Source organism: Lipotes vexillifer, unplaced genomic scaffold (genome assembly GCF_000442215.2).
Source record: "Lipotes vexillifer unplaced genomic scaffold, Lipotes_vexillifer_v1.1 scaffold91, whole genome shotgun sequence".
In the NCBI taxonomy this organism is placed as follows: Eukaryota; Metazoa; Chordata; class Mammalia; order Artiodactyla; family Lipotidae; genus Lipotes; species Lipotes vexillifer.
In genome coordinates this window covers 2,541,337-2,560,993 of record NW_006777583.1, presented here as the reverse complement: position 1 = coordinate 2,560,993, position 19,657 = coordinate 2,541,337, and the positions used below count along the sequence as shown (strand labels likewise).

The following is a 19,657-nucleotide window of genomic DNA, read 5'->3' as shown; positions in this document are numbered from 1 at the left end:
ACTCTTTCCTTTCAATACCACAGTTTTCACTTTTCTAAAGATAATAAACTTCTTTTAGAAATTTTTCTTTGTTTCTTATATTGTCTCTATTTCCTGTGAGTTCCCACATATGCACTCCTAATTGTTGGTTCAGTCTCTGTCTTTCCAAAGAGATGCTATCCTCAAGTGCCAGGTGATTATGGCTCTCTTCGTATTTAAGCATTAGGCACTAAAAAGACTGGAACCCTCTGGATGGTGCAGTGCATGTTAACTGATGGCCTCACTGCAATGTGGAGCTAAGTAAAGTGGGTAGTCTCAACCATTTCATTGGAGGATCCTTTGAAAGCTGCTATCTGTAGACCTTTCCCCTAGTATCTGTCCATATCCTACAGTGAGATTTTCTAATCTCATGCCTAGGAGATATAAGCCTGGCTTCTAGCAGTCTGGGAATGAAGAGAGACAGAAGAAGCTATTTAGTAAGCAGATTTTTCACTCTCTTGATTTTTCACATGGACACAATTTCTCTAACTCTTTTACAAATTAATCCTCTTCAACTAAAGCAAATAAATGCTAAAGTTTCTCACAGCTCTATCACTGGCTTTGTCTTTGCATTCTATCCATACTGTCTATCTAGACAGCCTCAGTTCTATTTCACATTTCAACTAACACCTATGAGAAATCTATATCTCAGTAGAGATAGCTAATCTAGCTCCTGACTTATATCCAACAATCCATGTAAATCCCGCACGTGGGCTTCTCAAAGGTACCACAAATTCAACTTATCAACAACCAAACTCAGAGCTATCCTTTTTGAGCCTGTAATGTCCAGGTGGTTCTTATTTCAGTGCATCACACCTCAATCCATGAAATTGCACAAGCCCGGACTCATTCTTGACATCTGTCACTCCTTCACCCCTCATTTTGGTCCTTCTAGTCCCACTGCTTTTACCTCCTACAGGGTCTCAAAACCATTCACTTCCTTTTATCTCCACATCACCACCTTAGCGCAAGCTCCCATTCTCTCTCGCCAGGACTCATATGCTACCTGATCTATTTCCCCTACTAACTTCTCCCACCTTCTCTCCACAGGACAGTAAGCATCACCTTTACCCAATACAAATGCAACTGTGGTATCACCCCCCTTAGAAAAACCACTGGTCTAATGACCAAAATCCTCATCAAAGTTCAGGTGTCCGTTTCTTTTTTTTTTTTTGCGGTACGCGGGCCTCTCACTGTTGTGGCCTCTCCCGCTGCGGAGCACAGGCTCCGGACGCGCAGGCTCAGCGGCCATGGCTCACGGGCCCAGCCGCTCCACGGCATGTGGGATCTTCCCGGACCGGGGCACGAACCCGTGTCCCCCGCATCGGCAGGCGGACTCTCAACCACTGCGCCACCAGGGAAGCCCTCCAGGTGTCCTTTGAGATCTGGCCTCACCTTTCTCTCTGGGCTCATTTCCAACACATTTCTGTTCACTCAGTGCTTGAGCAACACTGGCTTTTCAGCCTTGCTCCCCACTCTGTTCCATCCCAAGGCCCCTGAATATGTTGCCCCTGTTCCTGGAATGATCTTTCCTCTTCTTGCCTGCTCTGGCCTCAGCACCCAGCTCAAGAATCCAACCTCAGGGAACACTTCCCCGACCTCCTTGACTCAAGGACTCAGCAAAACTTCCCCTATTGGTGCTGGTTACACAAGTGTTTGGTTTGTTAAAATTTATCAAGCTGTTATACCTGTGATATGTGTACTTTTCTGGAGACACGTTAGGTTACAATAACAAGTTCTTATAAATCCCTCTAAGCACCCTATTAACTCCCCACTCAAGGACATAGAAAAGTTATAACTGCATAGGCATTCGTGTGATTCGTGTATTTCTTCCCCAAATTGTAAGCTCCCAAAGGGCAGGGACTGTCTCTAGTGCTGTTTAACACAGTGCCTGGCATAAAGTAGGCACTAATTAACATTTCTGAGTATGAAAATGGATAGGGGTGAAAATAATTTGCACTGGCTAGCAAGTATGCTAGCCTCCTTCTTCTAGAACAGGACTGCTTAAACAAGCAGGCTTCAGGGTCTCCAAGAACCTTGAAAAATTCTATGAAAATCTGTACGTGTATTTAATTAAGTACTTTTTCCTCCTCCGGAATGAATCCAGCATTTCATCAGATTCTCAGAGAGTTTTATCACCCAAAAAGGCTAAGGATCAGTGTTCTAGACTCAGCCAGAATTTGATAGATTTATCCATTTAATGACAAACAACTGGCAAAAGAGGAAATTTTGATATGTTTTGCAAACCATGTTATCCTGGCCATGCACTGCAAAATAGAATTTTCTATTATTAAATTTAAGTCCTTGAGATTTCTCCAGGCTGATGACAAATCTCGGTTTTAAATGTCAGAGTTTATCCAGCTATGCAGGGATTTGTGCTCAAGGGCAAGGTAAATATGTGTGAAAATAAAACAAGACTGAGAAGGACAGGGCAATTATAGCACATTTAGAGTGGAAAGAAACAAAGAGTGAGCTCTAGCTCTTTATACCAACATGCAGCAACGTTTAGTCTCCTCAAAACACACATGCCCAATAAGAGACCTTTCAAGTACCACACAGAACCAGACAGAGGCCCTGATGCTCAGACAAAAAGACTCTCTATAAAATCAAAAGCCTTTCCTCTGGATGGTGCCAATGAAAGGATCCTCTGTCCACGCACCACAATTACTTCTCTGTATTTCACAGGAAGCGAGCAGAAAACGTATCTCAGTAAAAAAGTCATTAAGTCTGGATTTGGGAATGTGTGTGCTCCCGACTATTTCAAGCAATTAGTTCAGGGGAAAAAAATGTAAATTTTTATAAATAATGTAAAAACTTGATAAATTCATTTTCAAGCATATTAAAATAAAAATGACCATCTGCTCAATGTGTGTAATTATTTTATTTAGGGAATGCTGAAAAGGTACACTAATAATTTAGGATGAAAAACTATAAAAACCTATCTATTTAACAATCAAACAGTGCCAAATTCTTAATATATTTAGCAGCTCCCACTACCCACATCCCCTGAACACATATATACACACAAATACACTTTAAAGTGTTTCCCAGCGATGTTGCCTTGGTTTTAAGTGTTGTCCAAGATGAACCAATTGTTGGTAGGGAAGGAGGGCAGAAAATCTATTCCCCTGCCTTAAGTGATGACTCATTATCCTTGCCTTTTTCAGATGTACAGACCTGGATCCACTTCTAGACTGGAACAGTTACCCACAAGGAACAGCTACCATTTTCTCCCCAAGCCTGTTTTCTCATCTGTAAAAGTGAGATAATAATGCTGGGCCAGGGATTTTCCATCGGTTCTCAGTCCCATCTGGACCCACCGTTAATCTCCCCTGTATTGCCAAGACTGGAGGCCTTAATATCACATCTTCCTGGATTCCTTTGCCACTTAGGCACTCAGGAGAGATTTGAAGGCAGGAGGAAAGGGCAAGTGATTTTGCTTCTGGCACCACCTGTGGCACCCACTGTTGCACTCCTTACAACTGGGGGTTCCACAGTGTTAGCCATGGTGGTGGTACCTCTAGCAGTGGCAGCAAGAGTCACTCCTACAGTGGCGGAGCCCCCGGCAGTGCCAGCAGCAAGTACAGGCACCTGAGGGCCAGCTGAAAGGCGGAAGCAGCCTTGACTCTCTGGGTCATACCCCGTCTCTCCTCTTACTCCTGGCCGCACAGTGTCCAGGTCGCAGATGTGCACCACTCTCTGCCTTTTGCTCCTTCAGTCCTGCCCACGTTTGTGTACCAATCCCTGCATTCATTCCTCTCTGCTGGAAAGGCCTAGTGACTGAATGATATATACACCAATTTCTATAGGGGTATCATAAGGATTAAATGAGATAACACATAGCAAGTAATCTGCTCAGTACTTGGAACATAGTAAATGGCAGCTATTTTTCCATTATTCTATCTAACCGTGCTGCTCACGATCTAGCTCCCCCTTCTCAGTCCTACTAGGTGAAGGTGATGACCTTTCCCTTCTTAATCACCAAAGGATTTCAGTGAAGTTGGACCTGGTTTGAGAAAGCTGGGGATGAAGACTCTGGGAAACTGGCAGAAGTAGAAGACATCAAACAGGGATGGACCAGCAAGTGAGTACGAACAAGGGCAGAGAAAAGAGAAGGGCTTCTGCTTTCTAAATCTACAGTGTATACAAAAAGAACCTTGACAGTTATCTGAAAACATGACCTGAACTTCTCATAATTATAAGTCACTTATAAAATACCATTTATGTAGGTACCCAAAGTAAAACACAGTCCCCATCAGGTAGGAATGAAATGAGTTTCTCTGGTAAGTGATTTCTAGGTCTTCCTCTCTTGGACCTGTCATATTACCCAGGCTGCTTTGCAGAGACAGTCCAAAACTGCTAGATATGAATTTTTTTTTACTTAAGTACACACACGCAAATATAATCACACAAACAATATGACCTGCTGGGTAAAATGTAACAGGATTCATTTCCTCTGTTCTTTGAAAGGGGTTTTACTCAAGTTTAAGCAACAATATCAGTCCTGAGAGCAAAGCACTCAGTCTCAACTAAGAGATTTCTCTCTAAACATAATCCTATCTTCTCAGATCAAAACATTTAAATCTTTTATATATTAATATGTATCATTAATACAATATATATTATATATACTATATAATATCTATTCTCAAAATACATTATATACATTGTTTAAAATTTAGTCTTAACTACAATACAGAAATCGAGTTCCCATCAATATTTTATGAAATTATTCTCTGAAACTCTGGCTGTTTAAGAGAAATGCTTCAGGACCCCTAGCTTATTTTATCTCAATTAAAAACAAAACATAAACATATATCCTTATTGTGAAGCAATTATACTCTAATAAAGATGTTTAAAAAAAACCCCAAAACATAAGCTCTCTGTTACCATGGGGAGACAAACAATCATGATACTATGAGAGTAACCTGTGATTAAAATGTGGCTGGGATCCAGAGCTTCTGTTGGGAATTTAAAACCAAGGGTCGTTCAGCTTACCTCCTCCTGGTGGGCTGTACAGAGTCATGGTCGCTCCCACACGAGGGGTTTCGGCGGCGCGCATAGGGGAACTTGGGAGATTTCGTGCGGTCGTTCGGGGAGTTGTAGAGTCCGCTGGAGTGGAAGAGGAAAGGTCAATGATGTCCGCAGAGGGCCTGGAGGAGCAACACCCTAACCTGGATCTAGGGAAGTGTTCATGACTGCACATTTGTTACTGCCTGGAGAATACTGGATCATGGGCACATGGTTCTCTTTGCTGACAAGATTTCTTGAAAGAAAAGAGAAGTAAACAAATCATAAAAATCTTCATTTTGCAGGAATGGGTTTGTCTCACTGGCCTTCAACAGTAAGAAATCAACACACACAAATGGTGGCAGTAACAACAACAATCCGCACTTATGATGAACCTACCACATGCCAGGTGCTGCCTGAGCTGAGGGCTTTATATTTGTTATCTCAGCTTTTCTCCAGATCAACCCTAATCACCAAAGTACAATTATTAGGCCCATTTAACAGAAAAGAAAACCGAAATACAGAATGTTTAATTAAGCAGCCAAGTAAAGTAGCTAGGAAAGAGGCAGAGCTAGAATCTGAACCACTGTGTGGTCAGACCTGGAACCACCATAACTATACGGCCAGTAAGTTATGATGCAGGTCTGTTGCTGGTATGGTAGTTGTGAACAAAAGAAACTAAATATTTCTATATTTCTAGGAATAAAGGTCTACTAGAAGCACTATTCATTAGCTATAGTTTTCAACTCAAGTTTTTACAAGAACTATGAAATTGGGAAAATTACCATTAATATGTCATTTTGCATATTCTAATGACCACCAAGCCATCCTAATGCTCTTTCAGGCAGTTTCTTAGTATATACAAATTTTCCTTTCTGTCTTTCCAGGAGAAAGTTTCACGTTAGGACACATCCTGTTGGCCTCTACTTCAGAAGTTCTCGGTCACACAGATTTAGGAGTCTGACTGACTTGTCCACAGTTAGTCATCACCAGCCACAAAGCAGTTGGATTCCATTATTTAACAAGCTGCAATTGCTAACCCGTTTTATACTGTTCTTTATAAAAACAATGATTCTCTTTACCTCTGGGGGCCATTTTCTTCCCATGGCACATGAGATTTGCTTCTTTGGGTAACAGGGCTGTTTTCATTCTTTACTTTCTTAAAGCTTTAATTAAAAAATAAAAAGAGTGTAGAAATTAGCTAGAAAATAAAAGGAATTAATTAGCTAGAAAATAAAAGGAAATTAACTCACATACTTATTTCTTCAGTAAAATTATTTAACAAATGTTTTAAAATGTGTTTTTATTTATACCTGTGACTCATTCCAGAAAGAATATAAAGTGTCTACCTTAATTTAAACAAATACTTGTTTCCAGCAGTACTTTGGGGGTCTCTTTTCCCCTTCTTTCTTTCTAGTTTTACTTCTTTATGTTAACCAAATGCCGAGTCATCAATTGTTAAGAACCTTTCTAAAGAGTCCACCTGCAGGATAGGAAAAAAGGGCACCAGCAAGCCAAGAAAAGAAGGCTGATGAGAAAGGAAAGTTGGGTATCTGGGCTCATGAAGCTGGCTCCCTCTTTTCAGCAGTGGTCAGAGACCACTGGCTTTGGCCTTGGGTCTGAATCTATGCAGGCTCGTCAGCTCTGGGCAGGTTCAGGCTACCCGAACTGACTTTCTCTGCCCCCAGCTTCTGCCATATCTTGGCTTCATCCTTCCAAATCAGAATGACTTTCAAATGCTATTTCCTGACCTAGTATTATCTTTCCGCCCTAAGAATGTAAATATAACTGAGTTGTTATTCAATCCCAACAAATTGTTTTAGAAACACATGGGAGACACAAGGAAAGGATTCATCAGAACTCTTCTGTCACCAGGGGAGTAGGGGAGGTGTGTCACCTCTCACTTCCCCGGGAGACTCCACTTCAGAAAAAGACAGATGTACTTAACTCTTAATCCACTTTTAACCCTGGCTTTTTGAGGAATCCTCTATTTAATAGTCCTGGAATATGGTCATAGCAGAGTTCTTTGTAACAGTCAAGACAGAGGAGAAAGAAAATAACAAGGTCATTTCAAAAAATGAAAATAAACTTGTACCCTAGCATACTATATTCATATAGGAATTAATACAACATAAGCTTAAAAAATTAGATATTTGACAAAGGCACATAACAGAGCATTAGTAGATAGTAGGTATGTTTTACTTATATATGAGCAATATATTACTCTTATAAAGGTTAAAAAATATTTGGAAGATCACATTTCTAAAGTAAAACCTTACTTTTGAAATGAGGAAAAGTAATAAATATGGTAGATTTAATACAACAGTAGAGAGTTTGAGTGTGTTGAATAAATCAGAAAGAAAAGAGAAAAGGGAGATTGAGAAATGCAGTAGGGAGATGAAAGGGAAATTGAGAGAGCAGTGAAAGAATAATGAAATCCTGGGGGGCAAATTAATTGCATTCACTGACTGAGCTATTTCTCATCTGGAGCTTGAGTGGGAAAATCTGGCGGCCCTTCAGGTATCAGTCCTATAGGCAAGAATGCAGTTACAGAGGGGATTGAACTCCTGTACATTCTAAAAAGGCTTGGGATCTGAATTTCATGCAAGATTACTGTTCTTATTTTGGACTTACCATAAGCATATCCTGTACATACAGATTAAGATGGCTCACTAGCCACAGCCGTGAGGCTGACTAAGGGAAGCACAGTAAACGAAAGTGTAGGCAAAAGCAAAGAACTTGTCATTCCAAAAAGAAAACCTGTACAGGGAGCGTCCTACAACTAAACAAAACAAAATGATGGCAAAACCCTGGAGACACCCTGCAACTCTGAGAAATTTCATAACTTAGAATTATTTTGCTGAGAAATCATAAACGATATCCCTCCAAGGAACAACAACCCAGTTGAATGAAAACACCAGTATTTACTAATGAAAGATGGAGTAGATGATCTAAGAAGTCTCTCAAGGTCATGTATTTCTGACTGCTTGGACTTCTCCATGATGCATGTGGAGTAATCTCTATAGAGGAAGTGAGCTGATGAAAGCTACTTATTGTATGTGTAATATCCTGTTCCATGAACATAATTCGAGATAGGAAAAAGTGATGCTGAAACAGCATCTTAACAGAGAACAAGGCTGATCTTTCAGGGAAACAATCCACATAATATATTAAGAGAAGGTCTTTCTGCTGGGGGAGGCTGCTGGGAAAATTGGTGCAGAGGACCATGACGACTCTTTATACATATGCAATCACTGCCTTCTGAAACCCTGTGCCTCTAAATGCTATAAACCCTCCTTCTAGGGCCACGGTTCAATGCATCGCTGTAATGAACGCAGCACATTGAACGTGAATATGATCTACTTTACTTTCCAGGTCCCTCTGAGTTAGTCCATGATATCACGCCATTTAAAAAATCCCACGGAATTTTCACTCTGCTCAGAGAAGGCAGACCACACACTATCTGTGACATTATCACGCTATGACAGCAGGAGCATTTCCTTCAAATGAGAGGGACATATCCTGATGTTTTATATTTCACTGGCAGTTTAAAGTATTCTTTGGCCCACAGAGTTTTTTCATCAAAAGTACTAGTTAATTATCAGAGTGAAAAGATTCTTAACCTTGCCAACAGAAAAAAAGCATTTCTGTGACAGCATATAGTGGTGTGTCCTTTCAGTTAACTGACTGACCTTTTTATTGGTGAAGGTGCGATAATTTTAGTTGTTCCTTCATTTTCTCCATTTTCCATGTTTGCAGTTACCCGATTTATGCTGTCTGATCCTAGTAGCAAAGAGGGGAAAGAAAGAGATAGTGGAGAAGAAAAGAAAGGAGATAGTGGTCAGAAAAACACAAAGAAGCAAAAAAATATTTTAAAATGTAACTTTAGGGATGTCATGGCACATTGTATTGATAAATTTTAATTCCAAATACATAATGAATTGCCCGATAAATCTGAGTTACTATTTTCTGATATGTACTAAGCCCTCAACATAACAATGTCCAAAGGGGTCTAGGTTATGGCACCACTTTAAAATGGTACCTTTTGAGACTTTAAGACTTAAAAAAGTCCTCACATCAACTGTTAAAATAAGAATCTAAGATATTTAGTAGTATTGTATTGGAATGTAAGCCATTCCAATCGGTCCTTGATAACTACGTTGTGAAAAAGTTACTGTTTCTTGGCATGCCATGACAACCCTCATTCTCAAACCTACCCAAAATATTTTGAACCTGAAAATATTCCAACTCATAAGGCAAATGGCAAAACCAGAGTAATATAGACGTGAATTGTAACACTCACATAAAAAAAAGTTTTCAAATGTGTTGTTTAATGTAAATATTCCTTAAGGTCTAAAACTGACTTTTTAAAAGCTTTTATTCTGCAGATTTGCATACACGCTAGATGAACCAGCAGAGGGAGCCCCCAGCAGACACAATGTTGGAAATCATGATCCAAATAAAGTGCAGCAGATGGGCCCATCCAGGAAGTCTGGATCCCATTCTTGCGGGGGAGGCAGATAAGCCTGCAGGGGTGAGATGTTCAGCACTGATGAGTAGTCTTCTTTTCTCTAGCAGCGTGCCCCTCACTCTGGGAGGTACAGGGGAAACCAGGGAGGGGATGTCTGAAGCCCTTGTTCAATTAACCATGTGGCAGGCAGGTGTGTCTTCCTCAGAAAGGCATCTTGTATGTCCACGGATCAGGTCCTTCAATCCAAAGAGTAATCACCCCTAACGGTTTTTGAGAAGTGAGGTGAGTCTGTAATACTAATAAGAGCTAATATTTACTGAGCACTTAACCATGTGTTGGGTGCTGCCCCAAGTACTTCCGGGTCTTTTTAATCATATAATCCTCAAAATAATCCTCTAAGGTAGATACTAATATTATCCCCATTTTTAAAGATAAGAAAAACAGGACTTTGCCAAGGTCCCACAGCTCACGAGTGGGGGGGCGGGGGGGAGCAGCTTTAAAACCCAGCAGTCCGGCTCCTGAGTCTTAGCTCTAAGCCACCACAATACACAGCCTTGCATGATTACCTGTACCTCATCCTCAAAAATCAGTCTAAATTAAGGGTCCACTGGGAGAAACAGACTCTTTAGAAGTGAAAAGAATGTCCAATGAGGGGACTTCCCTGGTGGTCCTGTGGGTAGGACTCCGTGCTCCCAATGCAGGGGGCCCGGGTTCGATCCCTGGTCGGGGAACTAGATCCCGCATGCATGCCACAACTAAGAGTTCGCATGCTGCAACTAAGACCTGGCGCAGCCTAAATAAATAAATAAATAAATATTAGAAAAAAAGGATGTCCAATGAGGAGAATATTTAATAGCCAACTAAGAGAAGAATTCTCTCTCAAGGGCAACAACAATGAAAGACAACAAGAGAAACAAGTGAGCACCCCAAAGTTGGCCATTCCCTCCAGAACACTTGGAGGCGGGTTTGGCTACTCATCAGGAATGATAAACATTAAGGCATACACCTTGAACACAGAAAGAAAACAGTAGTTTCAAATAAGAGCTCCCAAAACTATTATTACAAGGAATTTGACATGGATTCAATATCTGCATTTTGTTCCTATTTTGGAACCCTGAAATGAAAAGGTGAACCTGAAGATACGTGGCATTAAAAGTACGCTCATGTGGGAGCAACATTCAGAATCCAGGCATTAGAAAACAATAACATTGAGATCTACGGGAAATTTCACCAGGTATAGTAAGTGGAACACAACCAACTCCCGTGAACAACGCCATGTGCTATCAGACATCAGGGTGGCCAGTCACTGTCTATTTTGCCATAACCCTTAATAAAAATCACCTAGGCAGATTCCCAAAATTTCAGGTGCAGATTTCAGATGGAGCTGCTTCTCAAAACTGGAATTCCATGTGGTATGGCCCTGGGACAGTGGCAGGAGGGATTAATTCATTTGTGCCCCAGACAGAATTACCCCAACATCATATTTTTAATTGTTTTGAATACATGTTTTTAAAATGTGGTATTGTTTTCAGCAGGTATTACTAATTTATACTGCAAGGGACCTTCATGTACCCAAGGCTATTTCCCAGGCTGGGGGGTATGGCAAGGGGTGGAGGGCACAGCAGGGAGACCAAAGCCCAAATGCCCAGTGGCAATAAGAGCAGTGGAAGAAGCACTGAGTGAAGGCGAGCATCACTGTTAACTGAATCCCTGCACAACTAGCTTGTGGATAAGCCTGGGTTTGCTCCAAGTCTCATCTCTTTAGACTGAGCAGTCTTTTCTTTTTGTTTTTTGGCTTATTATTATTTTTTTTTTGCGGTACGTGGGCCTCTCACTGTTGTGGTCACTCCCATTGCGGAGCACAGGCTCCGGATGCGCAGGCTCAGCGGCCATGGCTCACGGGCCCAGCTGTTCCGCGGCATGTGGGATCTTCCCGGACTGGGGCATGAACCTGTGTCCCCTGCATCGGCAGGCGGACTCTCAACCACTGCGCCACCAGGACAGCCCGGCTTGTTTATGTGTTGTTGGAGTGTAGTTGATTTACAATATTGTGTTACTTTCTGCTGTACAGCAAAGTGAATCAGTTATACACATATCTACTCTTTCATTACAGAGTACTGAGTAGAGTTCCCTGTGCTATACAGTAGGTCCTTATTAGTTATCTATTTTATATATAGTAATATGTATATGTCAATCCCAATCTCCCAGTCTACCCGTCCCTCCCTCTCCCGCCTGGTAACCATAATATTGTTGAGCAGTCTTAGTCTAACAACCTTGGGGAAAGTGAGGCTACCTGATCACCTTCACCTGGTTTCCTTCCAAAGCTTCCAAAAACTTAATAAACAGGTAGATCAAAAACTGAGCACTATATTAAAATAGAAAAATTTCAAACTATATATGCATGCGTTTTTTCTTAAAGAAACCAACATTGGGTTATTCACAATATCTAAATCATAATTCTTGACATCAAACACTAGATCTATGGTTTTCCCAAAGAATTTCAGGAAAAAAAATCACACACAAGCTCTCTCTCAGACACTCACAAACACCATAGCCAGGTTTCTTCAAAATAAACTTTTTGACTGACAAGACTATTTTACTAACATAAAATGGTATATATGTTAGTCATATAATTCTCATTTACACATCATAAGTAGATAGGGTAATACAATTTAATTTATGGTTCTTTTACATTCAAAACAGTGTACTACTAACCAAAAAATCTGTTTATATGTATTTTCCTCCTCTATAGCTATGTGAACTGGACAAGCCTATGGTGTAAAAGCCTTACTAGGAAAACAGACTATAAGGAGAAAAGCTACTTACAAGCCTTGACTCAGTGGGAGCACTTCTGAAGTAACCATTCATATAATATTCATATCTTAACTATAAATTACTCTTTTCTATTCATGAACGTAGGGTTCTTAAAAAGCCCTAATTAGGCAATACTTATTAGCTTTATGTTACTAAATGTGCACTTAAAAGTAATAACAACTTTTAAAATTTTATTTTATTTTATTTTCGGCTGTGTTGGGTCTTTGTTCTGCGCACGGGTTTGTCTCTAGTTGCAGCGAGCGGAGGCCACCCTTTGTGGTGCGCGGGCTTCTCATTGTGGTGGCTTCTCTATTGTTGCAGAGCAGGGGCTCTAGGCGCACAGGCTTCAGTAGTTGCGGCTCGTGGGCTCTAGAGTGCAGGCTCAGTAGCTGTGGCACATGGGCTTAGCTGCTCTGCAGCATGTGGGATCTTCCCAGACCAGGGATTGAACCCGTGTCTCCTGCATTGGCAGATGGATTCTTAACCACTGCTCCACCAGGGAAGTCCCAATAACTATATATATATATATATATATATTTTGTGGTACGCGGGCCTCTCACCGTTGCGGCCTCTCCCGCTGCGGAGCACAGGCTCCGGACGCGCAGGCTCAGCGGCCGTGGCTCACGGGCCCAGCCGCTCCGCGGCATGTGGGATCTTCCCGGACCGCGGCACGAACCCGTGTCCCCTGCATCGGCAGGCGGACTCTCAACCACTGCGCCACCAGGGAAGTCCCCAATAACTATATTTTTAAAACACTGTATTTTAACCATTGTCCTAATTACGTTAAATGAGTGAGGTTTTTTTTATAATGCTACCATTTAAGAAGAAAGCTAAGCAATTAAGTAAAGCTAGGTTATACATTGCTTACTGAAATCCGCAAAGGTGAGAGAGATGGTTATGCATCATCTAGGTTTATTGACTCCATTTTGCTGACATGCACTAACTGCCTTCCTTTTCCAAATGTGTCCTCCCCCTTGTCATCCCACCTTCCAGAACCATCCCTCCTACATTAGCTCAGATTCTTGGACTAGAGAGAAGAGGTGATCTGACAAACCAACCACACTAAAGGGCTCATGTCTTCATGTATTAATTAGTCACAGAATAGTTCCTTTCTTTTCTGGCTCCATTGGGTCTTCGTTGTTGCACAGGTTTTCTCTAGTTGCGTTGAGCAGGGGCTACACTTCGCTGCAGTGCGCGGGCTTCTCATTGTGGTGGCTTCTGTTGTTGTGGAGCACAGGCTCAAGACGCGTGGGCTTCAGTGATCACAGCACACGGGCTCAGTAGTTGTGGCACGCGGGCCCTAGAGTGCACACGCTTCAGTAGTTGTGGCGCGCGGGCTCTAGAGCGCAGGCTCAGTAGTTATGGTGCACAGGCTTAGTTGCTCCGCAGCATGTGGGTTCTTCCCGGACCAGCAATCGAACCTGCGTCTCCCACATTAGCAGGCAGATTCTTAACCACTGCGCCACCAGGGAAGTCCCACAGTTCCATTTTAAAGAGAAGAAGGAAGAGCCAAATATTAACTAAAATAATTAACTGATAACAATGGAATTTCAGGCGTTGCTCCAGGAGAAATTTTGAGGCTGAAAAAATCGTTTTTCACCACTCCTTTTTCATTGTAAATTATAATGGACCACCAGAAAAGAATATAACATACATATATGAACAGTTTAACAAATTTATTATAAAGTGAACAGCTATTTAACTACTACCCACGTCAAGATATAAAACATTAAGGGAAATTTTCCTACACTACACAATCACTCCTTTTGGTGTAACTCTTGCTTTCAGATAAGGCCAAACAGTTGTTTTCCATCTAAAATATCTAGAAACACTAATTATCATGTACATATTTCATAAAATATTAATAATATACATAAAATTATTAATAAAAGTGAATAGGCCCTCAAAATCTTAATAAAATGAAGGACATATCATTGTGCTCCCGTGATTGCCAGCACAGTGTCTTATACATGGTGAGTACCCAGTGAAGGTCTGTTATTACAGAGGATGTATTTCTGTTTCTACTATTTTTTCCACTAGAAGGGAAAATTCAGGATAATGATATTATGTTTAAAATGTGTCAAAACCATGACAAAAAAAAATATCTGGATGTGGCCGTATGGGAAATTCGGGATGAGAGATGACATGCACCACATCCGACAAGACCGGGCTACTTCTTAGAGCTTTATAAGCAGCCTTCCACCAGAGCATGCACTTCTTTTCTACTCTTTTAAATACAAGTCGCAGATTACCTACAACAAAGGTCAGTTATTGACATATGGTTACTAAGGCTCCTAGGTTAATCTGTATTTTATTTTACATAAAATATCAACACTAGCAAGACCAGTTAGAATTAGAAGCATCCAGTTCACTTTCCATATTATTCACACTAAAAAGACAAAGGACTTGGGACTTCCCTGGCAGTCCAGTGGTTAGGACTCTGCGCTTTCACTGCAGGGGGCAAGGGAACATCCCTGGTGGGGGAACTAAGATCTTGCATGCTGCACAGCACGGCCCGGGCAGGGGAAGAGACAAAGGGCTTTATTCATGAGACTGGTCACATGTGGAAGAATGAGTTTATCAGGAGATTGCTATAGTTTATTAAGGAGCCAAATCTAGCTCATGACCTGTGATCATTTTTGTCTCTGGACTGTTAGACACTACAGCTTAATACGGGTGCACACAATTCCCTACCAGTTAGGCAGCAGTGCAGTGCCAGTGTCCATAGCTCCATGGTCTTGTCTGTTAATTTTTTAACACCCTATATGCAAATGAGTGCAGCCTGTGAGCACCGGACCACGACCAGGCTATTGTGTGGTTTGGCTCTGTTCACGATTGAGTGCCCTCATCGTAAGTGACCCTCGCCTTTGGTTCAAGAAGAGTGGCTGTCTGAAACAGAATCAACTTTCCCAGAATCTATTTAGCTACTTGGTCTGGGGGCAATTCTTAAAAGTCAACCGGTGATGTCAAGATTTCAAGATGTGGTGCTGAATCCATATGGATGTTCAATTACAAAAACACTTTGCATTTAAATAGTATTATGAGTTTCACAAAGTTCATAGCTCAGTTTTACACCTGTCAACCTTAGTTAAATGATTGATGTTATTTAAATGTTGCCATTGCTTTGAATTTACAGCATAGGCATGGAGGATGAACATGTGACATTAAAAGAAAAAACAGAGAATGCCTTCTTCTGTTAAATGGGGAGAAAAACAAATAGCCAATAAGTTAAGCTGCATTGTAATATATACATGATTTCATTTTTAAAACTCTCAAATATGACACATTTGTAAACTTTTAGGTTAAACTTCATCTCACTTATTTTCATTTTCTTTTCTGATCTATGTTTTTAAGAAACTGTATCTGATGCTTGAGACAAATAATCAGGACAGATTTTAACTATTCCCAGCACAACAGATTATTAGGTTTCAGTAAAGACAATCTGATTTCATATTATCTGACCCAGAATGACTTATCAGAAGAAATGTGATATTCATGAATTAAGAATGAGCTAATAACTGGAAATACATTTTAGCTCTCATTTTCACACTGATAGTACAAAATCACTTTGCCTTGGTTTCACCAACTTTAGACTGGGTTACTATGAAAAAGAATGGCAGATAGTAGAGCAACTTAGCAAAAATAAAACATATTTTTCTAACACCATGAATTACAGTCAAACAGTAAAATGACCAAGGAAACCTCACATATATTCATTTTTTTCCCCTATCATCATGAAAGGTTTTATATTTGGCAGAACTGACACTCATGAAATTACGTAAAACACAATTAAATTTCAAAACCACACGATTTGGAAAATAAAAGTGTTTCAGTGTCCAATGGCTAATTTTTTAAAGTTCAAATGCCTGACATCAGCCCATTCATCCCAAAGAGGAAGCCTGCGTCTCTGTTTCTGTATTCAAAAATCCCAAGGGTGATATTTAAACAGTTACTTCTTTAACATAAACATACAGACTTTTAAGACACTGATTTTGCTACATGTCAACTGCAAGATCAAACAAGGCATTCTACTAGAAAGCTGTAGGGTAGATTATAAAGAGTGGGTGCAGATGAGAAAGATGCTAGGAAAGTATGTCTAAGCACAAAAGATCCCTTCCCTGGTTGGTCTGCTTCCAATTTCTTCTTCCCTGATGCAGCACTCTCCTGGACCCCTCTGCTTTCCTCATGACCAAAACGGTCAACTTGGGAGCATGAGATGAAAGCACTTCATCCTCTGCCCGAGCTACAGAGGCACACACACTGAGAGGTGGTCGCAAACACACTTCCTTACAGGTCAGAAGGCCAGGTTCAAAACCAAGAAAGGCCCTTCTCAGCATCTGTTTACTCCCTCAGGCCCTCAGAGTAGAACGAAAGGGCTGTACCAACTGAAGAACTTCAGGCCCTCAGTGTAGAACAAAAGGGCTGTACCAACTGAAGAACTTGTGATCTACACCTGCATATGCTTGAGGGGCTGCCAGATGCACTAACAGCGGAGGGGAGCCCATCTTTCCTTTCAGCCCTCCTAGGCCCAATGCCAACACCTCTCTGTGAATGGTTGGAAGCAGGAAGTGTGACAAATCTCTTAGATATCAAGTTTTTTCTTCCTGTGATAGGAGGACACAGTTTGAGGGAAGAAAATGGAATAAACGCTCACATCCTATCCCGGTACTCTCTTGCAATTCCCCCCAGCCTACCACCCCCAACCCCCATCAGCGACACAATTTAGAGCAACATACCACAAACCTTCTCCAGCCATCTTTTCTCAAGCCCCCCATTTATGCTCACTTGGTCTAGGGCAGGTGGACAGTTCCACACCTGACCTAAAGTTGGTTCTGTTCCAGAGGAGTGCGCTAGGCCACTGCTCTAGAGGTTTTATTTGATGTAATTACAGTAGTATATAAAGTATATACAAATACAAAATACGCATAATTGTGTGTAAAGATCACTTTAAAAAGGCTTATTTGACTCAGGCAAAATTGAGAAAATTTTTAGTTTTTTCTGCTTTCATATTTGAGTTCATATCTAGGACGCCTTAACTCAGGGTTCTTTAAGCTTTTTACACAAGTACTCACTAAAAGAATTTGAAAAATGACGTACCTCAGTGCACGTCTGTAAGATGATATCTTAGCATTTTGCATCAAAAGTTTAAATAGGGGGCTTCCCTGGTGGCGCAGTGGTTGAGAGTCCGCCGGCTGATGCAGGGGACACGGGTTCGTGCCCCGATCCGGGAAGATCCCACATGCCGTGGAGCGGCTGGGCCCGTGAGCCATGGCTGCTGAGCCTGCGCCTCCGGAGCCTACGCTCCGCAACGGGAGAGGCCGCAACAGTGAGAGGCCCGCGCACCGCAAAAAAAAACAAACTGAAAAAGATCAATTAATTAATTAAATGTAACTGTTTCATGACTTTCTTGAATATAACCAGTGTAATAAAATACCATAGAAATCTGATACCCAGTCATTCATTTTAAAAATACATGAAATGAGTTTAGCATTTGGAAACTTCATAGCATGTTTCTCTTTTAGTTGCAATTCAATTCTATCTCCTCTGCAAAAATGCATCCCAAAGTAATATGTTTTATACTTGAAAGTTTTTATTCATCACTCTATCTTACTTCTTTGACAAAAAAAAATAGAAATAAAGTAAAAGTTTTATTTCCCATGACCATAAAGCTCTACATGGTAAAAAATTTTTTCTGAACCAAGTTATCATTACAATTATTAACAGCATATTATTAGCATACCATATGAATGCTGATAAATAACTATTAAATATAAAAAGTAAGTTTTTATTGAAAAGTAATTCTTAGTGAGATGAACAGGGTAGTTTTGTTTTCCCAATGATTACATGGATCTACCCATTCAAGAATATTCTGTGCTAAAATGAAACAGTTTAGCAACAATTCTGCCTTATTTTTATTTGGATAGATTTTCAATGCTGAGAAACCCTGTTCGCATTAAGTAGAGATTTATATTATTCTGTTAAGTATTCTGTTATAAAGATATCACCAGTGTCCCAAAGAACTTCTAAGAGTTACATGTAGACCTATAACTCTACAAGTAGTGATATACTATCTAAAATTATTTTGAATTTTCTATCAGGTGGCAAATCAGTTGGGTCCTCCAACAATTTTGGTGAAAGTCAAAATGAGAAAATGACATGCAATGATGTGTCACTTGACAATTAAGGTCATTTTACTTTCCCAACACCAACCCAGGAGGTTTAACATTTAAAGACAAAGCAGTATAACAGATTCAGAATGGGAAAAACGTCTGCCTTTCTTTTAGAAAATGGGAAAACGTCCATTGGGAAGGGGCAAGCCTACTATCACAGGCAGACTGCTTTGAGGAAAGAGAATCTGGAAATTGATTCTATCAAAACTGCCTGGGCCCACATAACCCTTTGGAAGCCTTCTTGTATCTCCTCCCCACCAGGGGCTGCACACTCAGTTCGAAATCTTCTTTCCTAATCCACCCGTCCTTCAAAATCCACTTCCTTCACAACAGCATCATGGATTACACATTTAGCCATAAGCAAACTATCCTCCTGGACACTTACAACTCTTTCCTTGCTCCAATCCACGACACCTGACACGTGTGCCCGTATTTCAGTTTCTACCTCTTCAGTCTGACAGTGGTTAAGCATACAAGTCATACAAACCCAAATATGTTTCTCAGCTCTGCCAATTTACCCACTGTGTGATCTTGGACAAGTTATTAAACCTCTTTGTGTCTCAGTTTTCTCATCTGTAGAATGGAGATATCACCAACTCCTTATATAGTGGATATGAGGATTACATTAGGTAATTTCTAGAAAGCGTTTACACAGTGCTTGGCATTTAGCAAGTGCTAAATAACTGCTGTATTCTTTCTATATGATGAAGTTCCTCTAGATCAGGGGCCAAGTTTTATTCATTTCCCATGCTCCATGGAATAGGGTCTGCACTGGGTGTTTTTTCCAGCACCATCAAGTAATTCAATTCTCAGCAGACAATGACTGGGTATCCTGCAATTCAGCTCTATCCTGACACTATCTACCTAGTGGTGTCAGATCCCACAGGTTAAAGGCTCAGCCCCACAAGACTGCCCTCGCTTTAGATACCTGTTACAAGTCCAGGTTGACACCTGTGCTTCTGACCAACAGGCTATAGATCAGAGGTTCCCAAGACACCCTCCTAAGATTCAATTCATTTGTTAAATCAGCTAACAGAACTCAATCAGTTACTTACTAGATTGCTGGTTTATTATATATAAAAGGATGTAACTCAGAAACAGCCAGACGAAGAGATGCACAGAGCAAGGCACATGGAAAGGGGCATAGAACTTCCATGCTGTAAGCACGCCACTC

At 40.8% G+C, this 19,657-nt stretch overlaps 1 protein-coding gene across 1 annotated transcript in view; it reads right to left on the bottom strand.

Annotated features, from left to right (window-relative positions):
- Nucleotides 1-19,657, bottom strand: part of EPB41L4A (erythrocyte membrane protein band 4.1 like 4A) — a 253,773-nt gene that overhangs the window by 39,215 nt on the left and 194,901 nt on the right. Inside the window, exons 13-15 of the mRNA XM_007451202.1 lie at nucleotides 8,721-8,811; nucleotides 6,111-6,194; nucleotides 5,017-5,130 (exon numbers count right to left, since the gene is read on the bottom strand). Coding sequence (XP_007451264.1) covers nucleotides 5,017-5,130; nucleotides 6,111-6,194; nucleotides 8,721-8,811 — 289 coding nt within the window. The remainder of the gene's footprint in view (nucleotides 1-5,016; nucleotides 5,131-6,110; nucleotides 6,195-8,720; nucleotides 8,812-19,657) is intronic.